The following is a 23,277-nucleotide window of genomic DNA, read 5'->3' on the forward strand; positions in this document are numbered from 1 at the left end:
ACAGGGAAAAACTCTTCAGTATTAAGACCCTTGGCTAGCATTTCTCCCCTCAGGGCAAGCTGTACAATATATGTTTATTTGTACTTAAAATCCAGATGCAGCAGCTGTAGGGCAAACCAAACTACATAGGATGGCAGCCCATCCACTTGTCTGAATCATGCCATACTTCAATCGGGAGGGGAGGAATATTGTATATATAAGTACAGCCGAATATTGTCAGATTTTGGAAGCGAAGCAGAGGCCGGTACTTGGAACGGAGACCTTCAAGAACGATTTCGAAGGGGAAGTTAATGGCAAATCGTCTCTAATTAATCGCTTGCCTTGAAAGATCCTTGCTGTGGACGCCACAAGTCAGCTGTGACTTGATGGCATGATACAGATACAGACAGTATTTCAACGGGCGGATAGAACAGAGAGGTTGGAGGGGGTCTGATTTTTGGAGGAGAGGAAGAATGAAAGGAAGGTGAACCCTTCCTGTGTCCACTACTTATTTCACCCTCAGCTTCCTTTGCCCCCCACATTAAGTTCCGATTCTGGGGTCGAGAAACAAGGAGAGAGATGGGCATCAACAAGCGAGGAGCTGGATAGTCTGTTAGTATCAGGATAATCCATTTTATTTTTCCCCTCGGGAGGGGGGGGGAGGAGAAGAGTAATGGTTAAAAAGGGGAGTTTGGCAGCTGCGAGCCATTCAGTATCTGGTTTCTTTAAAACACTTGAAGTCAGCCTGGGCGGTTCCGCAGCTGACTCCAGACTTCACAATGACACGGCAGCTTCATCTTTATCGGGAAGAGAACAAAAAGGTAAGTGTCTGGGGGCCACAAAAGCCGCAGTAGCAAAGCTCTTAAAAGAGATTCTAACAAGAATGCAGGATGACAGCCAAGAGGGGCCTGCTTTTATCTCGCCTGACATGTGCTTGTTGCCCTGCGCGGGGAGGGGATGCTCTGGCGCACAAACAGAGGTTGACATGTCTGCATGATGGGGGCAGCGCATGCAGGGGGATGCCTCATTATTTCCTGCGAGAATGATCCACATGCTCGGTGGCAATCCTCATATGTGCAAAGAGCATCCTCCAGTTTGCAGGAGAGGGCTTGCCACAGCTTGCGCATGGAAGCTCCATGCGGACGAGGAGGCCCTGCGCAGACAAGAGGAATAGGACATTTCACGTGTACACTGACTTTTCAAGAGTTCAAAGTGCTCCCCGTGTGCATTATCTTGCTTTAATCCTTGCTGCAACCTTTTAAGGTCATTTGTTATCTTTGGAGGGAAAGCTATGGAGAAAAGTATTATGTGACTAGCACTAAAGTCCATTTTAAATTAAATTAAAATAAAATGGGCTCAAGAAGTAAGGGAGGGCATCTGTCCTCTCCCCTCTAGGAGAGCAGCCCATATTGTTTGAGGTAGGGGAGGCTCCTTGGTTGGGGGAAGGTGGGTGGGGACAGGATGGAATGCCGTAAGTCCTGCACACCCATTGGCTGGGGGTTCGCCACCGGACATTCTATCACTTAGGCAATTGTGCAGAAGGATTTCATTGGAGAGATACGGTTTGCACAGGAGACTCCCTCATTTGTACACATTACTGAATCATATTGTTGGTTTGTCAAGATAAGTATTGTCTATTTTGACTGGAAGTGGTTCCCCAGAGTCACAGGTTGGAACTCTTTTTCCATCACCTGGTGGGGGTTAGACCTGGATCCTTCTACATGTAAAGGAGACGGTCTGCTTCTGAGCCGTGGCTCAACCTGTGCACTACACAGGTAGCTAGCTGGGACTTTGCTGTTTGATCTGGGGACCTCAGGTACAGGGATGAGGGTACGCTTGGTCAGCAAGATGATACCTGGTTGCCACTGTTTCAACACAGTCTCCTGCTTGATGCACATTAACTTCTGCAGCTCTTGGCTCAAGCTTCTGGCCTTGAGATCACACTCATTAAATCTACACTAAGGTACAGCCAAATAGCACTCCAATCTGGCCTAAGAGACATATTATAATCTCAAGTACACACTTTTATACCCTATTTTTCTCAACCTTACGGAGTCTCAAAGTGGCTTACAATCACAATGCCTTCTTCTCCCCACAACCTTGTGAGGTGGGTGGGGGAGGCTGAGAGTGTTCTGAGAGAACTGGTCACTCAGCAGGCTTCATGTGGAATCAAACCTGGTTCTACAGGTTAGAGTCTACTGCTCTAAACTACTACACCTTGGTTGCTCTCTCATGGAGGAGAGGGGGAATTCACACACTTGAATGTGTTCTTGTTTCAACACATCTTCTTGGCATGACCACAGCCAGCACAACAAGGAGATAATATCTCTCACATGAATATCTGTGTTTGACTTCAGTTCTCAATTTCCCATTAGTCTCGGAGACATTTGTTTTCCAAAAGAACATGCGGAAGATGAGGGAACTTGTGCCTAAAAATGTAAAAACTGGGTCACAGCCAAATACCCACGGGGCTCTCCATACTCAAATACATCCAGGATCTGCCTCATGCCTTTCTATTAAGATAATACCTGCCTGCTCTGTCTTTAGGAAGGTTTATAGGCCGAGCTCAGGGGAAGTAGCCATGAGTGGATATTGTCATGCTCGCTACTGTTCCCCAGTGACAGAGTTGCTAAGGGAAAACTGGCTGAGGAACCCTTACGTGGTCAAACTTCAGATAACAGCCCTCACAGAGTGATGTAACACTCATGTGGCTAACCATAGTGATAGTGACAACCACTGTGAGGAACCAACGAAGGTGACAATCCATGGTGTCAACGTAACTGGTTCAATGTAAGGGTCACGTCCAAAACATATGGCCACTGGGAAGACATTATGCATGCAGCAGAAGTTGCCCGTGAAACTAAACACATCTTTTGTTCCATCGTCCCAGAAGACAGGCTTAGACAGCTGTTCTGTCCTCCGTTATTGCCTCAAGGCCAGCTACACTGCTCTACAAAAGGCCCCCACCCTCACCTCAAATATGCGTGTCTGTGGGGGTTTTCCTTACACATGGGAAGAAACTGTGAGGTAAACAAGTTACCCAGACAATCTGATGCCCCTCCAGCATAACTCTCTGGAAAGTTTAGACACGGGCATGTTTCCTCAAGACCAGCCGTCTTTTGATGTCAGTTTTTGCCTTCACTGGGAACACAGAAAGTCAGTCTAAAGCCACTGTTAAGCCCTCCTTTGGCCGCCATCTTTCTCCTTCCTCCACCCTTCTTTAGGCAAGGAGCTTTTCCAGAGAGGAAAGGGGGATGAAAACGGTGAAATAGAAAGCAACTGCCACTTTCAACAGTTTGAAATCTTTTCCTCTCGCACTTGTTAGGGAGGCTTTGGTAGGAAACCGAAGGGGGTGGGGGAACGGTTGGTGTAAATGCGTGTCTGCTTTAATCCCTGCTGGGTTAGTTACAGAGTCAAATGCCAGATCAAAAGGGGGCCCAGTGGGTGACGCCAGAGAAGGTCCCAGCTGCTGCAGGAACAGCTGTAGGATAATGGGAAAGCCATAAACGGGTGGGCGGCAGCACAGTCCTAAACAAAGTTATACCCTTTCAAGCTTGTTGATTTTCAACAGATTTAGAAGGTTGTAACGGTGTTTAGGATTGCACTGTGAGAGGAGACTTTTATCTACTGTGAGGATGAACGGAAAACTCCAAAGTTTGTTCTTGTAACATGCTGAATTGACCCTTGGGGCAGAAAGAGGCCCTGTAATTTTAAAACAATATATATCCTGAAAGTTCATAAAAGCTAAGCGTGGCCAGTATACTCTTCTCCCAGCCTGTTCTATAAAGTCAAAGGGTCCTGATTCATAGCATATGACATTACTGTGTATACAGAGACCTAATTGCTTGTTGCTGGCAGGGTAAACCGCTGCTAGCTACTGGGTTTAGCTTACCAAACCATGCCTCATCTTTAGGCTCCGCCCAGAAGACAGCTTCCCTTCCTCTCCTCGTTACGGAGGAGAAAAACGGACTCAAGCAATAATTTATATACTATGTTCTTTTCCGCTGCTGGAGGTTTTTCAGGGATTGCCCTGCATCCTAAATCTAATTGCAAAGGGTAGTGGAGATCTCTATGGTGATGATGAAGCAACAAATGAATGCAAACAGCAAGATTTGTGAAAAAATGAAGATTTTAAGTTAGAAGTATTTGGTAAAGTTGGGGAGAGGGAGGGGGAGAGGAGTCCTTAAGGAAGTCCAGTAGCGCCTTGGAGACCAACAAGATCTTCAGGGTACGAAAGCTGTGCACCCCAAAGGATGGGCAGAGACTCACTGTACAAAGCATACAGGGATGGTGTTAAAAACGGCATCTCTTCTGGCTTATCTTCCTTTGCTCCCCTGTACTAAGTAGCATCACTTACCCAATGTCATGATGTGCGTATGCAGTGTATTTCCCCACTGACGCCAACGGTGATAGCCGATTATCCGGAGCGAGAGCAGGGAAATACGCAACATGATCACATGATGTCACAGAATAAGTAATGTGGGCTAGATCATGCTATCCCCACTATCAGCTTCCAGCCTGTTAAGGTTTTCTCCCATCTCATCCTATTCCATTTTCTGACCTGTTCCATTTCTAGCATAACTCTCACAAGGGCCACATTCTTTAGAACGGGAATAGAACTGGAACTGGAACGTTCTTCATTTTAGTAATTCCTCCTTGGGTTATTTCTGATATCTGTAAGATTAAGAACTCTGTGACTTCAGCTCAAAGCCATAACTCAGGGGTGTCCAACTCTGGCGCTTCAGATGTGCATGGACTACAATTCCCATCAGCCCCTGCTAGCATGGTCAATTGGGCTGATGGGAACTGTAGTCCATGAACACCTGAAGCGCCAGAGCTGGACACCCCCTGCCATAACTTCTTTTTAATTTGCAAGGGAAAGGGGATGGACAAGCACACACAAAAAGTAAAATAGTATACCACTTGCACTGCGGGCTTGGTTCAGAGTGCCGTTTACGATTATATTCTTGTCCAGGAGCACTTTAGAGGCCAACAATATTGTAGGGACTTCAGCTTTTGAGAGTCAAAGCTCCCTCCATGAGAGTTTTGATTCTCAAAACCTTATGCTCTGACAATCTTGTTGAGTTTTGACTCTCGAAAGCCTCTGAGGTGCACCTGGACTTGCATCTCACTCTTCTATCGCAGACCGTCATGGCTACCCTCTGAAATTATACTCCCAATGTTTTTAAAAGATCACCAAGGCGGCCATTTTGCCTTTGGTACTTTGCCTCTTCTCATGTACATCCTCTGACAGGAGACGGAATTCTCCTGCCTTAGAATTCAAGAAAAGAAGAATCTGTTCTCAGGAGAAAAGACCAGGGAGAGGTGCCCAGACCTACCTGCAGGGTGACCTGGGATCACAAGGCTGTTGGTAGGTAATGCTGGAGGAGGTGGCAACGTAGGAGGGGTGGCGAACATGGCCGGATGGTGCTGGTGTTGGGACTGCGATCTGAGAGGGAAATGCGAGGCGGCAAGGTTAGAGATGGAGAGGGGCAAAGCTGGACCGGAGGAGTGGTGGGGAGGGATCTGGGGGGAGAGGGGGAGATGTTTGGGGAGGCTGATGCTCGTGGCACTGCTGGCGCTGCTGCTTCTGCTGTGGAAATCGAAAAAAGCAAAGATGGGAGGGGAAAGAAAAAAGCATCGTTAAAAAGTGAACACACTGGCATCTGGTAAATGACCATACATTTTGTCCGTGCATCTCAGCAAATATAATTTATTTAGCTATTTTATTTATATATTTTATTGGATTTATATCCCGCCCCATCCCCGAAGGGCTCTGGGCGGGTTACAGCATAAATTGAGACATTCAAAATATAACTCCTAATTAAAACTTTAAAACCAATTAATAAAAAATTACAATAACGCTAGATCAGTGGTGGCGAACTTTGGCACTCCAGATGTTATGGACTACAATTCCCATCAGCCTCTGCCAGCATGGCCAATTGACCATGCTGGCAGGGGCTGATGGGAATTGTAGTCCATAACATCTGGAGTGCCAAAGGTTCGTCACCACGGCGCTAGATGAATAGTCAATAGATGGCATAAATTAATTCTTCCCGCCTTTTCCACCCTTCCTCTGGCCTCCCGAATAGTGACCCAAAGTGGTAGACGACAGCGTTCTCCTGGTCTCCATGTTATCATCACCCCATTAAGTTGGTTGGCCCAAGAGTACATGACTGGCCCGAAGTCACCTTGTGAACTTCCATGACAATGTGGATTCGAACCCAGGTCTTCTGACACATCTGCTCTAGTGAAGGTCCCTTAGGCCCATTTTAGACTAAGGGAGCATTTTGTGGGCAACAGTCGATTTGTTAGTTAACAGGTGCTTCTACTTTCCTCTCAGCATGTTCTGTTACAGCTTTGACCCATGGCTCTCTGGTTATCTGTCTTCTCAAACTACCACCTGTCTTTTCTTTACCCTATAGCCTCATGTATGAAGAAAATGTGAACGCACGCTCACAGAACAGGCAACAAGGGCGAGACTTGTTACCCACGTGGCATTCACCGAGAGACATACAAGCAGTCGCCGAATGACACAGGACTGAAGAAAAAGCAATCTCAGCTGTGTACAGCTTGCATCTCTAATGTCCTAGACTGGAGTCCCAATTTCGTTAGTAGAAAATAACAACCTGAGTCAAACTACAATATCCACTATGGAAAGAATACCAAACTTTTCTGGAATTCTGACACTGTGTGGGAGGCACAGCCATAAAACGGCTGCTGCAGCTTACCTTCCATCACACAGTGAAGATCTTTGTGCTGTGAGCTGCTGCCAAAGCAACATCTGACACAGGTAATCAGGAGGCCTGCTGGGAAAAAGCCTCAACCGGCCCCACCTACTTTTTAAGAACACCAGGAAAGCTATAGGTGTGTGCTGTGGCGCCTCTGTGCGCCATGTTGGAGCACTCTGCACTACAGGGGCTCTAAATAGAATCATAGAACCATAGAGTTGGAAGATACCCCAAGGGCCATCAAGTCCAACCCCCTGCAATGCAGGAACACATGATCAAAGCACTCCTGACAGATGGCCATCCAGCCTCTCTTTGAAAACCTCCAAAGAAGGAGACTCTGCACCACACTCTGAGGTAGTGCATTCCACTGTCAAACAGCCCTTACTGTCAGGAAGTTGTTTAGGTGGAATCTCTTTCCCTGCACCTTGAACCCATGACTCCTGGTCCTAGTCTCTGGAGCCGCAGAAAACAAGCTTGCTCCCTCACCCACATGACATCCCTTCAAATATCTGAACATGGCTACCATGTCACCTCTTAACCTTCTCTTCACCAAACGAAACATCCCCAGCTCCCTGAGTCTCTTAAACGCACCTGATGTTGTTGAGTCCGTTGTGGGCCACCTGGTGATGTACTTGGTAGGGGAGAGGAGGGGGGATGTGGCTCTGAGGTTGTGTCCGAAGCTCAGGCAGCAGCTGCGGATGAGACTGAGGCCGAGGCTGAGGTTGCGACTGAGGCCGGGGCTGAGGGGTGAGCCTCGGAGGTGCTGGTGGTGTGATCAATGGCTCTTTCTTCAACAGTGGGCTGGCCCGGGCACTCGACGTGGGAGCGGAGGAGTTTGAAGTCACGACAGCAGCGGGTGGCTGGGGGCTGTGGATCGGTAGCACAAACGGCACGTCAGTGCTCAGTTCCTGGCTGCGCTCCAGCCCGGAAACCTTTGGGATGCTCGCAGCTTTCACTTCGGCCTTGTCATTCGAGGCTGGACCTTTAAGAACAAGAAATAAAGACAACACACAGATGTAGCAAAACATCCCGGTTTACTTTGCAAGGACGGAAAGGATTCAAGGTTATTGACCAGGAAGCACCTATTTGTTTACCGATAACTCTCCCCACATCAGAGGCTTGATGAGAATATTGAATTCAGAGACTATTGAATTCACATGGTTGTTTCTTGCCTTTAAGAAAGCAGTTTTCCTGCCAGTCGCAGCATCTCCCATCATTTCTTCAGCTAAGGCATTCAACAGCAGGCTGGCTCAAATCTTCTTTAATTTGGTTGAGAGGCCTTCTCCAAGTTACAGGCCCTGGGGTCATGATCAGGACCGCGCATTTCCCTGCTACCATGTCTGAATTTGTTGGAATTGTTGAAACTGAAATTCTCCTGCAGACCGCACCTGGATACCCCTCCCTGGATCTGCCACCAAATGCCAACTGAAGCAGAATTCAGGGTGAACCCTAGATAAGATACATGGAAATGTGGGTGACTCATAAGCACTCATAAGACACACATTCTTTGCTAAAGATATGCTTTCTTTGCTATCCACCGTGTCTCTTGCTCTTGAAGGTGCCTAACATTACACAGTGAGTTAGCTTTCATATTGCCTGCATTTACCCCACAATTTTATGTCAGCAGGTAACATTAATTTTTATTAAAACTGTAAACTACTTTAGGAATGCCTTCTGGTCCTTCAAATGCTACTTTTTAAAAGAAATTTATTCCTCTGTCGACATTTCCATAGAATGATAACCAAATAACTACTCGGTACATGAAAACGTTCTTCCAGAAAAAGCTGACTTGGCAAAATTAAGCAAAAGGTAAAATGAGCCACTTCGACTTTGTGAACAGAACACTGAACGCCAATTTTACTCCTGCCCCATCCAAGGACGTCTTGGCTTCCCCCTTAGTCCAAGATTATTCCCTGTTACCGCCAGCTCATCCAAGGCCCTTCCGCACATGCAGTATAACACACTTTCAATCCACTTTCACAGTTGTTTGCAAGTGGATTTTACTGTCCTGCACAGCAAAATCCAGCTGTAAAGTGCATTGAAAGTGGATTGAAAGTGAATTATTCTGCATGTGCGGAAGGGGCCCAAGAACTTTCTTGGGGCCTTCAACTCCCTCAGACCATGATGGTCCCCCCTATGTAAATGGAGAACTGAAATAACCCACCTATTATGCCTGAGATGAGGATGAATAAGAAAAAGACGTGGGAACACGACATCCTTTCAGTGCTCAAGGAATAATGTATTACAAACTCAATGGTGCCCATTTGGGTTGGCCTAGGATACTGCTGCCAAGAACTTGTAGTGCCGTAGTGTGAGAGCAGCAACAGAGCCTTAATAGCTGCTGATGCTCTGGAAACCTCAGGAACACGGCAACAGCTGTTGTAAAAGCTCCCCTGAAACCACCAGAAACATCGTCTCTTGGGAAGGGTTGCGATAGCCCCATCTATCTTTAACTTTCTGCTGCATTTTGCTAAAGGCACAATGCTGCATCCTGCATTCACAGAGATCAGAGAGCAGAGCAGCTCCCCATCCCCACTCAGGGTTATATTATAAATTCCTTTCTTTGCAATCAAGGGGCCCTGACTGCAGTCCAAAGGCACATGGGCCCATTACTCATGGATAGCTTACCTCGGGGCTGGCACCTGTGAGGTGGGGCTGAAGCGTGGCCTCCTTGCACTTCTCTGTTTACATGCAAGGAGGCAGCCCAGTCCAAATACAGTAAAAATATAAAAAAGAGCCCCAAACAAACTACAAATTACCCACAATTCCCATCTCTTCCCTTCCAATGCTAACCACAAGCAATGCCTGACATATCGGATTTCCTTGGGGCTTTCAAAAATAAAGTGGAAGGCCCACTCTGTGAAAAGGTTACCCAAAGCCTTACTGGTAACGTTACCTTACTGGTAACGCACCGAAACCAGGGTTCTTTATCCAGAGATACTCTCAAGCAGCTAAGATTTTAAAATTTTATTCAAAGGAAAGGAAAAGAAATAATAAAATCAGTTCTCTCTCCGCTCTAGACAGTTCCAAGTATAAAAAACATCACAAGACAAGACTATTCAGCCTAAGGCAGAAGAACAACCACCGGACAAATCTCTAGCAGAATCCTTAAGAATGAATCTCTTTTAAGAATGAATCTCTCTAAAATGGTGTCAGGGTGCTTACAGAATTGGCTCATCTGGATCATGTGATCAGTAATTAACCAATTGGGTGTCGAATAGAGTCGGCGAGGGAGATGACCCCCACCTGAACATTCTTGGCAATTAAGACCCATCTGCTTGCTTTAGAATGCGGCCTTGTAAAAGCCCATTCCATTATCTATAAAGAACAACACTACTCAAACCAAACACAAACACAGTTTAAAACTTTAGCAAGGGCAAACGGCTGCAATGTAAACGGCCCAGCAAAACCAAATGGTTGCCTCATAAAAGACCCAACATATAAGATAAACGATTTCTGAGTCACTTTAAAGGGATATGTACCCTTTCTTCACACACTCCCTAGTATGTGATTGCTCAAAATTCTCCATCATTGACCTCTGCCCTGCTATAAACAAGCATGAGCCTCAACACCCTCCGCTGGAACATTCCAATGACAGAAATGTGTTTATTTTTACCAAGTTCTAGAGTAGTTAATTTTCATGCTTCATGATAACAGGCTGAGCCAATTTGCCTAAGACTCAACAGTCAGCTCCAATATTTCAACCTTAATTAAAGCTGAACTCGGCCTCAGCTTGGTTCTTTCCTTCGCAGGGTAGCTGACATTTACAGTGATTTGTGTTTCACCAAAGGCTACATTGCATTTGCCTTTCTTCCTCCTTACCCCAAACCAAGCACAATCCTGCCCCCTTACAGCAAGTCAGATTTGCTCGTTGTTAATCAAAGCCAGCCCCTGGAATACTTTCTGCTGAGCAAAACGCTGCTCAGATATCAATGGCTTGAATGGAGACATAAAGGATACAGAAGCACCAAACCTTTCTTAACAAAAGGCATGAGTGTGTCATTGCAGAAACCCTTGTGTGCACATCCGCCCTCGAGGTATCCGTCACAGGCTCTTACATGATCCTTTATTGAGACATCCGAACAACACTCGTAAACCTTTCATGGAACTGTCCTTGTGACACTCTTGTGAAGCAGAAAAGAGCCGTAATTCTAGCTTTATAAACAGGAGAACAATGGCACCCAAGGCCAGTTGATCTACCGAACAAACGTGACATTTTTCCCAGGCAAAAGCTTCAGGAGGAGTTCACTGCCATCGTAATTCATAGGATGCACTTTGCTCTGCTTCTCAAGTACAGCTGAAAGAGAATCAAGGCTATCTTTACCAGGCAGTGGAACGGAGAATGACTTGCAAGCCTATGATACTGGTCTATGGACCAAAGTAAACTGATCTGGCCTATGGACCGAAGAAGGAGAAGGAGAAGGAGAAGAAGGAGAAGGAGGAGGAGGAGGAGAAGAAGAGTTTGGATTTATATCCCCCCTTTCTCTCCTGCAGGAGACTCAAAGGGGCATACAATCTCCTTGCTCTTCCCCCCTCACAACAAACACCCTGTGAGGCGGGTGGGGCTGAGAGAGCTCCGAGAAGCTGTGACTAGTCCAAGGTCACCCAGCTGGCGTGTGTGGGAGTGTACAGGCTGATCTGAATTCCCCAGATAAGACTCCACAGCTCAGGCGGCAGAGCGGAGAATCAAACCCGGTTCCTCCAGATTAGATACACGAGCTCTTAACCTCCTACGCCACTGCTGCTCCTAACATGATCCTTTATTGAGACATCTGAACACTTGTAAACCTTTAATGGATCTGTCCTTGCGAGTTGTGACACTCAAGCAAAAAAGAGCCATCATTCTAGCTCTAGAGAATTATGGCACCCAAAGCTGGTTGATCTACCCAACAAATGTGACATTTTCCCCCTGGTGAAAGCTTCAGGAAAATGCCTTTGTAACAAAAGGTTTGGTGCTTCTCTTCTCTGCCCTTTATGCCTCCATTCAAACCATTGATATCTGAGCAGCGTATTGCTTAACAAAAAGTATTCCAGGGGCTGGCTTTGATTCACAGCGAGCAAAGCTGACTTGCTGCAAGGGGGCAGAGAGCCAGCGTGGTGTAGTGGTTAAGAGCAGGTGGATTCTAATCTGGAGAACCACGTTTGATTCCCCCTCCTCCATATGAGCAGCAGACTCTAATTTGGTGAACCAGGTTTGTTTCCCCACTCCTATGTTCCCACTGGGTGACCTTGGGCTCAGCCCCACCTATCTCACAAGGTGTCTGTTGTGGGGAGAGGAAGGGAAAGGAGCTTCTAAGCCACCTTGAATCTTCTTACAGGAGATAAAGGTGGGGTATAAGTCCCAACTCTTCTTCTTCTTCTTCTAAATTACCTGGATGGAACCCAAACCCATGGCACTCAGCTCTCCTTAGAGAAGGAAAGAGGCATAGATGTAATATATATTTAAAATGCCTTCCATTACCAGCTCCTTCCCTGAGCTACCCTCACTGCATTTATTGACACAGAGAGGCTGTTGTCAGTCCAAGGCTTGACCAAAGTACATGCATAGGCCTGAACTAAAATAAGCACAGGGGAAGTAAGGAAGCCCCTAACACACTTCTGGTAAGTGCCGTCAAGGCAACATCCTTGGCCCAACACGGCCAAGCAGAAAGTGCACATTTAATTTTTTTTTAAGTGAACAAAACTCACAACCTCAACTTAAAGTGAACAAAAAAGGATTACGCTATTACTTTCGGGAGATTTATGAGGACATTCAGTAACTCTGATTTAAGCTCCCGTAGACGTTGGAGGGACGGCTGCCGGCCAGCCCGTGATGCTGACTTCTCAGCAGAAGGCAAATTCTTCAAGAGCTTAGCAGAGTCGAAAGGAAAACTGCTGAGTGCTGCTGACGAGAAAACCAACCTGGCTATTTAAAATCTGCTCTACGCTACAGAGCCTCCCTCCAGCTGTTCCTGCTCCACGTAGAAGACAGGAATGCCACCTAATGGGTGCACCACATACTGTGGGTGACTAAATACAATGCAAAAAGAAAGAAAAAGAAAAAGGCTGCTGACACAAATTAAACCTGGTCCGTTGGAGGAATTTGCATTCAAGCTGATTAAGTGTTGCTCAAGTGCAAGGGATTAAAATCCACAAAGGCTGCTTTGCTGGGTTATGCAAACAGTACTCAGGGCAAAATCATTTCCAGACCGGCTGCCCTGTCTCTCTCACTCGCTTGTTGTTGCTCATCGGGGCACATAAAGGGCATGATGGGAACGAACCGGATCTTGCCTGCTTTTTTCCTTGAGAAAAGGAAAGGCGCGCTGATTGCGTGTGCTGACTTTTCCTCTGATACGTGGTACAAAACATGCTCATGCACATGAAGAGGATACAACTGAGGACTTGGTACCTGCATTACCTTGACCTGAGCGTGTTACGTGCCATGAAGTTGCTTCTGATTTATGCAGACACTGTGAATTAATGACCTCCAAAAAGTCCTATAATTAATAGCCTTGCTCAAGTCTTGCAAACTGACAGCAGGAGATTCCTTGATCGAGTGTTGGGGTATTCCTCTTTTCCTGCTGATTTCAAGTTTTCCTAGGATTATAGTCTTCCCCATTGTCTTTGTGTGATGTACCCCAACACACTAAGCCTCTATCCACAGGTTACTGGGAGGAGGCTGAAAATACTTGTTGGATAGATTTCCACCTAATTGTAGTAAGTTACCTTCAGGCACTGAGTAGAAGTGTGCCTCAGATGTCCAGGAACTCATCCTCATAATTAAAACAGCCTCATCACAATTTTCAAACAGAAACAGTAGAAAGGAAGGTTGTACTTCTTGTATTTTATATTAGTTAAGAAGGTTCTAAAATGGTTTATTTTAAATTGTACTGTAAATGTTCTGGTCGAAGACTGTAAATAAATAAGACGGAAGCTACTTCTTGTTGTAGTCCATAAAATGCAAGTTGCAGAATCATGCAGCCTTGATTTGCCTCAGAGCCATGCAGGGGGAGGGAGGGAGAGAGAGAGGGGGGGAGAGAGAGAGAGAGAGAGAGAGAGAAGGAAGTTTAACCCTTCGATTCAGTTTGCTGTTCAAGAACAAGACTCCTTGGAATAAGTATTGTTGAATAAGTATCATTTCCCTTTTAAAAACTTACAACAGGAAACTTGGTTTAAATACCAAAATGACCTTTCCCTGAGTAGGCACTGAATGGCTTGAAAGAGGTTTGTCTGACTCCTACGGAACTTCTCACACTCAAGGAGAGGATCATGGCCCCAGGCCAACCAACCTGGCTTAAGGTCGACAAGCTTAGACTTGAGGTATGACTCAGAGTGTGGGATTTTGGTACAAGGGTGAGAGACTGGGAGAGGGTGGGATTTAAATCCAACAGACACAATATGGACGTGCAGACCACAATCAAACCACTGTGCCTAATGAGCCACACGCCGAAATTGTCAGGATCAGTCACTCATCTGAGTTTTAGAAACCACATTTTATGTGGATAGGCAAAGGACTGCAGCATTACCTCAGAGATGTGATTCCCAACCAGGGTTCCGTGGTACCCTGGGGCGCCGCGAGCATGTTCCAGGGGTGCCGCAGCAACGCTACCAGCCCCCCTCACTTTTGTGGTGTCTTCCGCCGGCGCCAGCAAGGACATGGGGCTGGCCCAGGGGGCAGGACCTGCCGCAAGGTCAGTAGCCACTTCCCGCCCCACAGTGCTTCCCTTCACCCTGGGAGGAGAAGGTGGTGGGGGCTGGGAATGGCAAGCAGGGGCACTGGGAGGGGAAGATGGTGGGGGTGGCAGGCAGGGCCATTGAGTGGGGAAGGTGGGGAGATGGCAGGGGAACCGTGAGATATGAAGAGTGAGGTCAAGGGTACCATGACGTTGAAAACGTTGGGAAACACTGCCTCAGAGCAATGTAGAAGAAGAGCCATGGTTAAGCAGCAGCAGAGTATCTGCTTTGAGTAAGCTTTGATTCCTGTCATTTTCCAGCTACTGGTTCTTAAGCAGCAGGTGTTGGGAAAGACCATTTTCTGCCTGTGACCTTAGACCACAGGTGTCAAATTCGCGGCCCTCCAGATGTTCATGAACTACAATTCCCATCAGCCCTAGCCAATATAGCCAATGCTCATATTGGGAGGGACTGATGGGAATTGTAGTTCATGAACATCTGGAGGGCCGTGAATTTGACACCCCTGCCTTAGACGCTACTTAGCTAGAAGGCTCAATGGTCTGGTTCAAATATACGCTCAAAACAAAACGGTTAAAAGCGTTCCGCACGCAGCTTCGCCGGATCAGAAACCAGGTGACGGGGCCTGCAATGGAGGAGTCCACGCTCCCGCTCCACGTCCTCTTTAACTCTCACCTTGGTGACAACAGAACAAGAGTTAAAGTGCTTTATGACTCTCTTAAACTGCAGTCGCTGGCCAAGCGAACATGTCCTTAAGCATATTAAAAAAAACTGACACAAAGCGCTGACAAGCCGAAGAGCGCCCATGTAATTGAGAACAATTAGCACACACGGTTTGGCTCCTGCTTTTTCAACCTACTGCTCCGACTGATGCAGCTATAAGGAAGCAAGCACTAATTAATGTCTTGCCCCTTCCAAGAATCAATTAACTTGGGTTTCATACATTTACAGTTAAGAGCAGAATGTTTTTTTCAGTGCAATACCTTTAGCTAATGCAACTTGCAGTACCTACAAGGGAAGGGAGACTCACGGACGGTCTTTTTTCTCCCTCCTGAATACTACTGTAGGCATAATACACGTTGGCTAAAGGTTTATAATCAAAGTTCATAATCAATCAAAGAGAAAGATCCTGGGTTCAGCCCACGGAATCTTCAATTAATGAACCTCAGGGAGACGATTCCGGGAAAGACTTTTCTTTGTCTGCTCAAGATCTAGAACAGAAAGTACTGACCCAGTTGAGCCAATGGTTTAACTCTGTGTAAGACAGCTGAGCACATTCTCAGCGCAAGGATGGAGCCAACTGTTCGATGACATGTTGAAACGTAACGTTGCTTTCCTTTTAAACTTTATTTATTTTGAGCGTTTTAACACCAACTGTTCCATAACAAGGAACAGGGGATTCCTTCCTTAACGATGATTGACAGAATACCTTCATTTCTTCAGGCAGTTTGGAGTGTTTTATGTTTAGAGTGGTTAAGCTTTTCTTTCAGTCATCAAAGATGTTCAAGAAACGTGCCTTTTGAATTTAGGCAAAATCGAGCAATGGCAACCTTACTGTGAACCAACAGGAAACAGTAGTTTTGGGAGGAAAGTTAGGACAGGTGACCATTCTGCTGCCTCCAATTTGAGATTTGTTAAGAAAACGTAGCGCTAATCTGAAGAAGGGCAGCCAGGAAGGTATGTGCCTCATTTTGACTTTTTAATTTAGATGAATAAATAGCGGGCACCGGAAAAGTAGATGCATCTATTTCTCATATATCATGCCCCCTCACTATTTAGATTAGAGGTAGCCAACATATGGTGCTCCAATTGGCCATGCTGGCCGGGGCTGATGGGAATTGTAGTCCACGAACATCTGGAGCACTGTAGGTTGGCCACCCCTGATTTAGATATTGCTCTAGTAATAGGCAAAACGAAAATGGGGGGGGGGGGAGATTGTCACTTCTCTTGCATGGTTTTGACCTTTGAAACACTACTATCAACCACAGTAACTATAAACGTGCGTTTTTAAGCCAATTTGTCCAACAAACAACATGAAATTGAACCCTCCGCACTGCTATGTTTCCTTGATGCCTTAATTTCTGACACCCACAAGGGATCTACAGGTATCAAAATCCAAACTCTTATCATAAATCAGGAACCTCCGTACTCCATCAATCCAACTTTTACACCACATCATGGCCCCTTTCAAACCATCTCTGAATGTTTCTTCCCTTGAAATTCCAATGGAATCACCATAAGTGGGTTGCAATTTCATGGCAAAATAAAAACAAAACCCTTTACAGATTATAATCCAGTCTATACCAGGGGTCTGCAACCTGTGGCTCTCCAGATGTTCATGGACTACAATTCCCATCAGCCCCTGCCAGCATGGCCAATTGGGATTTGTAGTCCATGAACTTCTGGAGAGCCGCAGGTTGCAGACCCCTGGTATAGACTGACAAAACCCTGGAGCCTTATATCAGAAGTTCCACTATGAAGTAGGGGACATTTTAGCAAAAACCGTCAAGCAATTCAGATGAGCCCTGCAAGTAACCAACCAACCTAGTACCAGAGAGTTGGAAGTGGCCAGAAGGGCCATCAAGTCCAAACTCCTGCCATGCAGGAATACACAGTCAAAGCACTCCTGACAGTTGGTCATCCAGGCTCTGTTTAAAAACCTCCAAAGAAAGAGACTCCTGTCGATCAGTCGAGCATCATGGCCTTTTAAATGGCCCAGTTCCATGTGAATCTCACCACACAGTGAACTGAAAAAACAAACAAACCTTGAATCTATCCCCTGCAGAAGAGTCAAATGCATGCATGAGTGCGCACATGCATGCACTTGTAGAAAGCCCATTCCAACAGCAGTGCATACAAATGTGCGCAGCTGGGAAGGTCTCCTGCAACTTTGGATTTATTGTCAGCCAGTCCACCTCAATGTGCAATCCCACATTCTTCTGTACAGACAGAAAACCCTTTAGAATCTTGCACAGATTGCACACAGACGTAGTAGCTGCTATGCACGTTAAGGAAACACATGTCGGTTTGCAGCCGATTCTCCCTGACAGAAGTCTGAGCAAATGGCAATGAAATGTATGTCAATGTTTTCACCACAATATGTTGTGTAAGTAAGCTATGTAATGTGTTGTGTGGTATTAAAGGCTGTCCACTTGGGAAGGCAGATTGAGCATCGAGGAAAATCTGGCTTCTTGTACTCTGAAAACTGCACAGCTGAACTAGAACAGCGGACAAGAACAAGAAGAACATTCAGAAGAGCCCTGCTGAGTCAGACCAGTGGTCCATCTCCAGTGGTGGTGAACCTTTGGCACTCCAGATGTTATGGACTACAATTCCCAAAAGCCCCTGCCAGCATGGCCAATTGGCCATGCTGGCAGGAACTGATAAGAAGGTATGAAGTCCCTGCATCTGGATACTCAAAATTAGAGGAATCTAGTCGTTTCCAGTGGTCCATCTAGTCTCACACAATGGCCAACCAGTTACTCTGGAGGTCCAACCACAGGGCGTGGAGGTCAAGACCTTCCTGATATTGCCTCCTAGCACTGGTAATCAGACATGTACTGCCTCTGAACGTGGAATTCTCTTTAGCCATCATGGATAGTAGCTACCATCCTCCATGATTCTATCTAACAGAAAGCCAGCAGGGTGTAGTGGTTGAGTGCAGGTGGATTCTAATCTGGAGAACAAGGTTTGATCCCCACTTCTCCATCTGAGTGGAAGAGGCTTATCTGGTGAACCAGATGTGTTTCCGCACTCCTACATTCCTGCTGGGTGACCTTGGGCTAGTCACAGTTCTTTGGAACTCTCTCAGCCCCACCTACCTCACCAGGTGTCTGCTGTGGGGAGAGGAAGGGAAAGGAGCTTGTAAGCCACCTTGAGTCTCCTTACAAGAGGGAAACGTGGGGTATAAATCCAAACTCTTCCTCTTCCTCTAAACCCCTTTAAAATTGTCTATGCTTACGGCCAACACTACGTCCTCTTTGCAGCAAATTCCACATTTTGAAGGAGAAGCTCCTTCCATATAGCAGCATCCCCAAATCCAAAACTAGGCCTCAGCAAATCCCCCCGCCCCCGCCCCCACACTTGCGCTCTTTCAACAGGAAAGCTCTTTGCACGACCAGCTTGGGATTCAGCCTCTATCACTTCAGTTCATTCGCACGGAGCTGTCTGTCAAGTCAAATAGTTCTTGCAACAATCTAAAACAGCCTCAGAACAGCTGCCACTGTCAATTATTCTCTCCGACAGCCTTGACTATCAGGAAAAGAACTGGAGCGAGCACTTGCCAGTTTTAATAAACTGTGTTGCCCAAGTCATTTAACCTGCTAGATTGCTGTACGCCGGGGCTGTAACAAGCCTTCAGCGTTGTGAAGAAAGCAACAGTGGCAAAAAAGAGAGAAAAAAAGCTGGAGGCTTGGTCCTTGGAATCTGCTCCCAAGTGCGTCTTTTGTTTCTCCTTCTGAGTTTCAAAGCAACATGATTTCAAGATTTTCACACTGTGGAAGTATCTCCGATTTATCTGTGCTACGTTTTTATCCTACCCCTCCATCAGAGAGAACGGTCCATTGGTTACTCACCGTGAAGGGTCCTTCTACTGGACGTTGGAAGGACGTCTTGAATGGGTGTTTCCCAACCCGTTCTCAGGGAGGCAGGATGTAGTTTTTCATCACTTCCTGTGAACTGCTTGGTCACCCAATTCCCCAGTAGATGACTGACGAGAGCAGTGAGAGCCACTAAGACACAATATATATATATAACAGGAAGCGACTAAATACGAAGAAGCGTCAACATGACAGCAATGAAAGAGACGGGCTCTTCTTTTTTTTGAAGAATATGTACAGTTGAGGACCCATCATACAGGGGATAGTGCTACAGTCAGAAGGAGGGACTAAGGCGTCCTTCCGCGTCCAGTAGAAGGACCCTTCACGGTGAGTAACCAATGGACCGTTCTACTGGATGTGGAAGGGCGTCTTGAATCGAGAACTCAGAGCAGTCCCAGCGAATTGGGTCAGATCACTCCCCGATGATGTGTTCCAGCACTCGCCTACCAAAGGTGGCCTCTGATGCTGCTAAGGAGTGAAGCTTGTAGTGCCTGACGAATGTTGATACTGAAGACCAGGTGGCAGCCCTACAGATATCGATAAGGGGAACCTGTTTCCTGAAGGCGGCATTGGCCGCCGCACTGCGTGTGGAATGAGCAGTGATCCCATGAGGGAGAGGATGGTTCGATGCCTTATAAGCTTCAATGATACAGGCTTTGATAGTCCTGCTGATGGCTGCCTTGGTCATGCGTCCCCCCAGGTTAGGGGGGGAAACATTAATGAAGAGACTATGTGACACGCGAATGGATTCTGTCCTAACTATGAAGGCCTTTAGAGCTCTACGGACGTCCAGGGTGTGCCACGTTTTTTCAGTTGGGTGTGACGGAGTCGCACAGAAGGAAGGAATGACTATTTGTTGAGACAAGTGAAATTTGGAGTTGACTTTGGGTACGAAGGTGGGGTCCGGTCTGAGGACCACCCGGTCTTTGTGAAAAATGCAGAATTCCGACTCTATTGAGAGGGCGTGAATTTCTGAGACTCTTCTGGCTGATGTGATTGCTAGAAGAAAAAGAGCTTTCATTCGCACCCACTTAAGATGGATTGTTTGTATGGGTTCAAAAGGCGTTTTAGTAAGAGCCGATAGGACTAGGTGCAATCGCCAAGTCGGGAATCTGTGAACCGTTGGTGGCTGAATTTGTTTAACACCTGTAAGGAATCTGATGACATCGGGATGTCTGGAGATGGGGTAGCTTTGGAAAGTTGGTAGGACCGTGTTGAGGGCCGCGATCTGGCGCCTCAAGGTTGCGCTCCGTAGACCCTGGCTAAATCCGTCCTGTAGGAACGACAAGATTTGCGGTAGGGATGACGCAAGGGGGTCGATTGATTTTCTTCCGCACCATCTCACAAAGGCCTTCCACGATGAATTGTAGATGTTCTTGGTGGAGGCCCTTCTGGATGCTAGGATGGTGCTGGAAACTTGTGCAGAGTACCCCTTACTCCTTAGGAGGTTCCTTTCAAGCGCCATGCGGTCAGCTTGTACCATTGTGGTTTGGGGTGGGCGATTGGGCCCTGCGTCAGCATGTCCGGTGGCGTGGGGAGAGGAAGGCCCGGGGAGGACGCCATCTCCAGGATTGATGATAGCCAGGGGCGGCGCGGCCAATTTGGAGCGATTAGTATCACGTCGGCCCGTTCTGCTGCTATTTTCCTCAAGACTTTGGGAATGGTCGGAAGAGGGGGGAAGGCATATAGCAGGGTCTTCGGCCACGGTGTCAGTAACGCGTCCACTCCTGACGCTCTGGGGTGGAAGAATCGTGACATGAACTGGGGTATTTGATGGTTTTCTGCTGATGCAAAAAGGTCCATTGTGGGGAGCCCCAGTTCTCTCGTGATCCACTGGAAGATGGCTGGTTTCAGCTTCCATTCTGCTTCTGCGATGGATTTTCTGCTTAGCCAGTCGGCGGTGACATTCAACTGGCCTCTGATGTGTTCCGCTGAAAGGGATAGAAGGTGAATCTCGGCCCAAGAGAGGATTCGGGATGCTTCCCGGTGCACAGGGTAAAACCCTGGATATCACCAGTGTTGAGATATGCCAGCATTGAAGGTGTTGTCACGTACGAACCAGGACATGTTTCCCGAAGTGAAGGAGGCGCGTGAAATGGACCTTGTCTCCAGGATGTTGATGGGCAGGAGGGACTCTTCCTCCGTCCAGAGGCCTTGGACTACCTGGGCTCCCAGGGTCGCTCCCCATCCTCTGAGGCTGGCATCGGTGATGAGTTGGCTCCTGTCTGTGCGGAGATAAACTTTGCCTTTTGAAAGGTTGGATTCTTTGGTCCACCATCTGAGTTCCTTCTTTAGCCGAGGAGGCAGTCTCATCGTCCGGTCTTGCTTCATTATGATCTGGTATTGGAATGGACGCAGAAAAATTTGCAGAGGTCTTGCGTGGAATCTGGCCCATTGGAGCATGTCGAAAACGGACACCATCAATCCCATCAGGCTCGCCAAGTGTAGGAGGGAAGCTGATCCCCTGGAAATGATGAGAGTCACTGTCTGTTGAAAACGGTGCACCTTGGCCGTTGGAATGAAGAGGGAATTTAGTGTTGTGTTTATGAGAGCTCCTAAGTGCTCCATGGTTTGAGATGGAAGGATCGTACTTTTTTCCAGGTTGACTATGAATCCATGACTCTGCAGGACCTGTTGAGCGGTCTGGACATCCTGGGTCGCTTGCTGGGCCGATCCCGAGCGGATCAGGATGTCGTCGAGATATGGATATGCATGGACCTTCTGTTGTCGTAGAGCTGTGATGGGGCATAGGTCCGAATGGGAGCGCCCGGAACTGGAACTGTTGGTGGCCTACCGCGAAGCGTAGGAATTTCTTGTGTGAGGGGTGAATCGGGATGTGTAGATATGCCTCGGTTAGGTCCAGGGAGGTCAGAAAATCTCCGGGTCTGAGGTTTTCTACTATGGATCGAAGAGTTTCCATTCTGAACCGGTGTAGTTGCAGGTGTTGATTGACAAACTTCAGGTTCAGAATAGCCCGCCAGTCCCCGTTGCGTTTGGGCACGGTGAAAAAGTGAAAACACCCAAGGATCTCTCCGATTTGGGCACTGGCTCTATCGCTCTGATGCTCAGCAGATGTTGGATAGCGCATCTAGTTCTCTGTGAAACACTGACTATGCTGGCGTTGACTGGGAAGGCCCGGAAACGATGGGGGGGAAGGCGTGCGAATTCGATTGAGTACCCTGATTGTATGACCTCCCGGGACCACCGGTCTACATGGTCTCCTCTCCATTGTTGTTTGAAGAACTGAAGGCGACCTCCCACTGGAATGTGCAGGTAGTCATTGTTTGGCTGGATTGTCGTTGCGGAAGGTCTTGCCCGATCTGGTGTTGTTGTTGTTGTTGCGAAAGGAACTATTGAAGTTTCCCGTGCGTTTACGAAACCCTTGCTTGGCTTGCCAACGGTTACCGTCTCGGGAGAACCTGGGAAGAGTTTTGTGAGACCTGAAACTGGTGTGGGTCTTGGCATTTTGAGTCGGATGATCCGGTCTAATGGACTTGGGCATGGCCTTTTTGTTGTCTTTTGTTTGGATGAGCACTTGTTCTAGCTCTTGTCCAAAAAGCGTATTACCCTGAAAGGAGTAGCCTGCCACCAGGTGTTTGGACAGCATGTCGGCCGGCCAGGCTCTAAGCCATGCGTGTCTTCTGGCCACTACGTTATTGGCCATAATTTTGGCTGTGAGGAGGAGTCCTTCATGGTTAGAATCAGCCAGGTAAGACGAAGTCTGTAGGATTCTTTCCACCCCTTCTCTAATGGCTTTGGACTCTGGTGGTAGCATCAGTTAAGGCTGCCAGGCTGTCGTGGGCTTTTCTAAGAATGGCCTCTGTGCGTTTGTCTAGTTGGTCTTTAATGGTCCCCACCCCGTCCTTGGAGACTAAGCCCCCTGACTGCAGGGCGGCGACGGGGGCGTCGACCGGGGGGAATTTGAGTATGTTAGTGACGTACTCTGGGACAGGATATAGTTTTTTAAATGATGAGGAAAGATTTTTGGTTGAGGTGGGTGTGGTCCACTCTCTGAGGATGCCCCGGTAGAAGAATTCCGGAACTGGTAAGAATTCAGGGGCGCGGTCCTGTTGTGGGAAAATCTCCTTCTTCCCTTTGGGGACACCCTTGAGGGGTTTGCCCTCGTTAGGTGTGGGTAAGGGGTCTACGGCATCAGAGGAATCCTTGAGATCCAATGCAGCGATGGCCTTGGATATGAGGTTGGAGATGTTCTCCGCGTTAAAGAATTTGGAGGGTTGCTCTGTAGCATCCGACTCTGCTTCATCTGGTTCAGAGAAATGCTCAGACTCCTCCTCGGA

General features: G+C 47.3%; 1 protein-coding gene across 16 annotated transcripts in view; it reads right to left on the reverse strand.

Moving 5' to 3' along the window:
- FBRSL1 (fibrosin like 1) overlaps positions 1 to 23,277 on the reverse strand; it is an 839,253-nt gene that overhangs the window by 44,786 nt on the left and 771,190 nt on the right. For 15 of the 16 annotated variants that reach the window (XM_048514427.1, XM_048514435.1, XM_048514428.1 and 12 more), the window contains 2 exons: positions 7,302 to 7,692; positions 5,319 to 5,572 (listed from right to left, as the gene is read on the reverse strand). In XM_048514427.1, the coding sequence (XP_048370384.1) occupies positions 5,319 to 5,572; positions 7,302 to 7,692 (645 nt within the window). The remainder of the gene's footprint in view (positions 1 to 5,318; positions 5,573 to 7,301; positions 7,693 to 23,277) is intronic. The other variant, XM_048514425.1, reaches the window with a different exon arrangement.

Source organism: Sphaerodactylus townsendi, linkage group LG13 (genome assembly GCF_021028975.2).
Source record: "Sphaerodactylus townsendi isolate TG3544 linkage group LG13, MPM_Stown_v2.3, whole genome shotgun sequence".
NCBI lineage: Eukaryota > Metazoa > Chordata > Lepidosauria > Squamata > Sphaerodactylidae > Sphaerodactylus > Sphaerodactylus townsendi.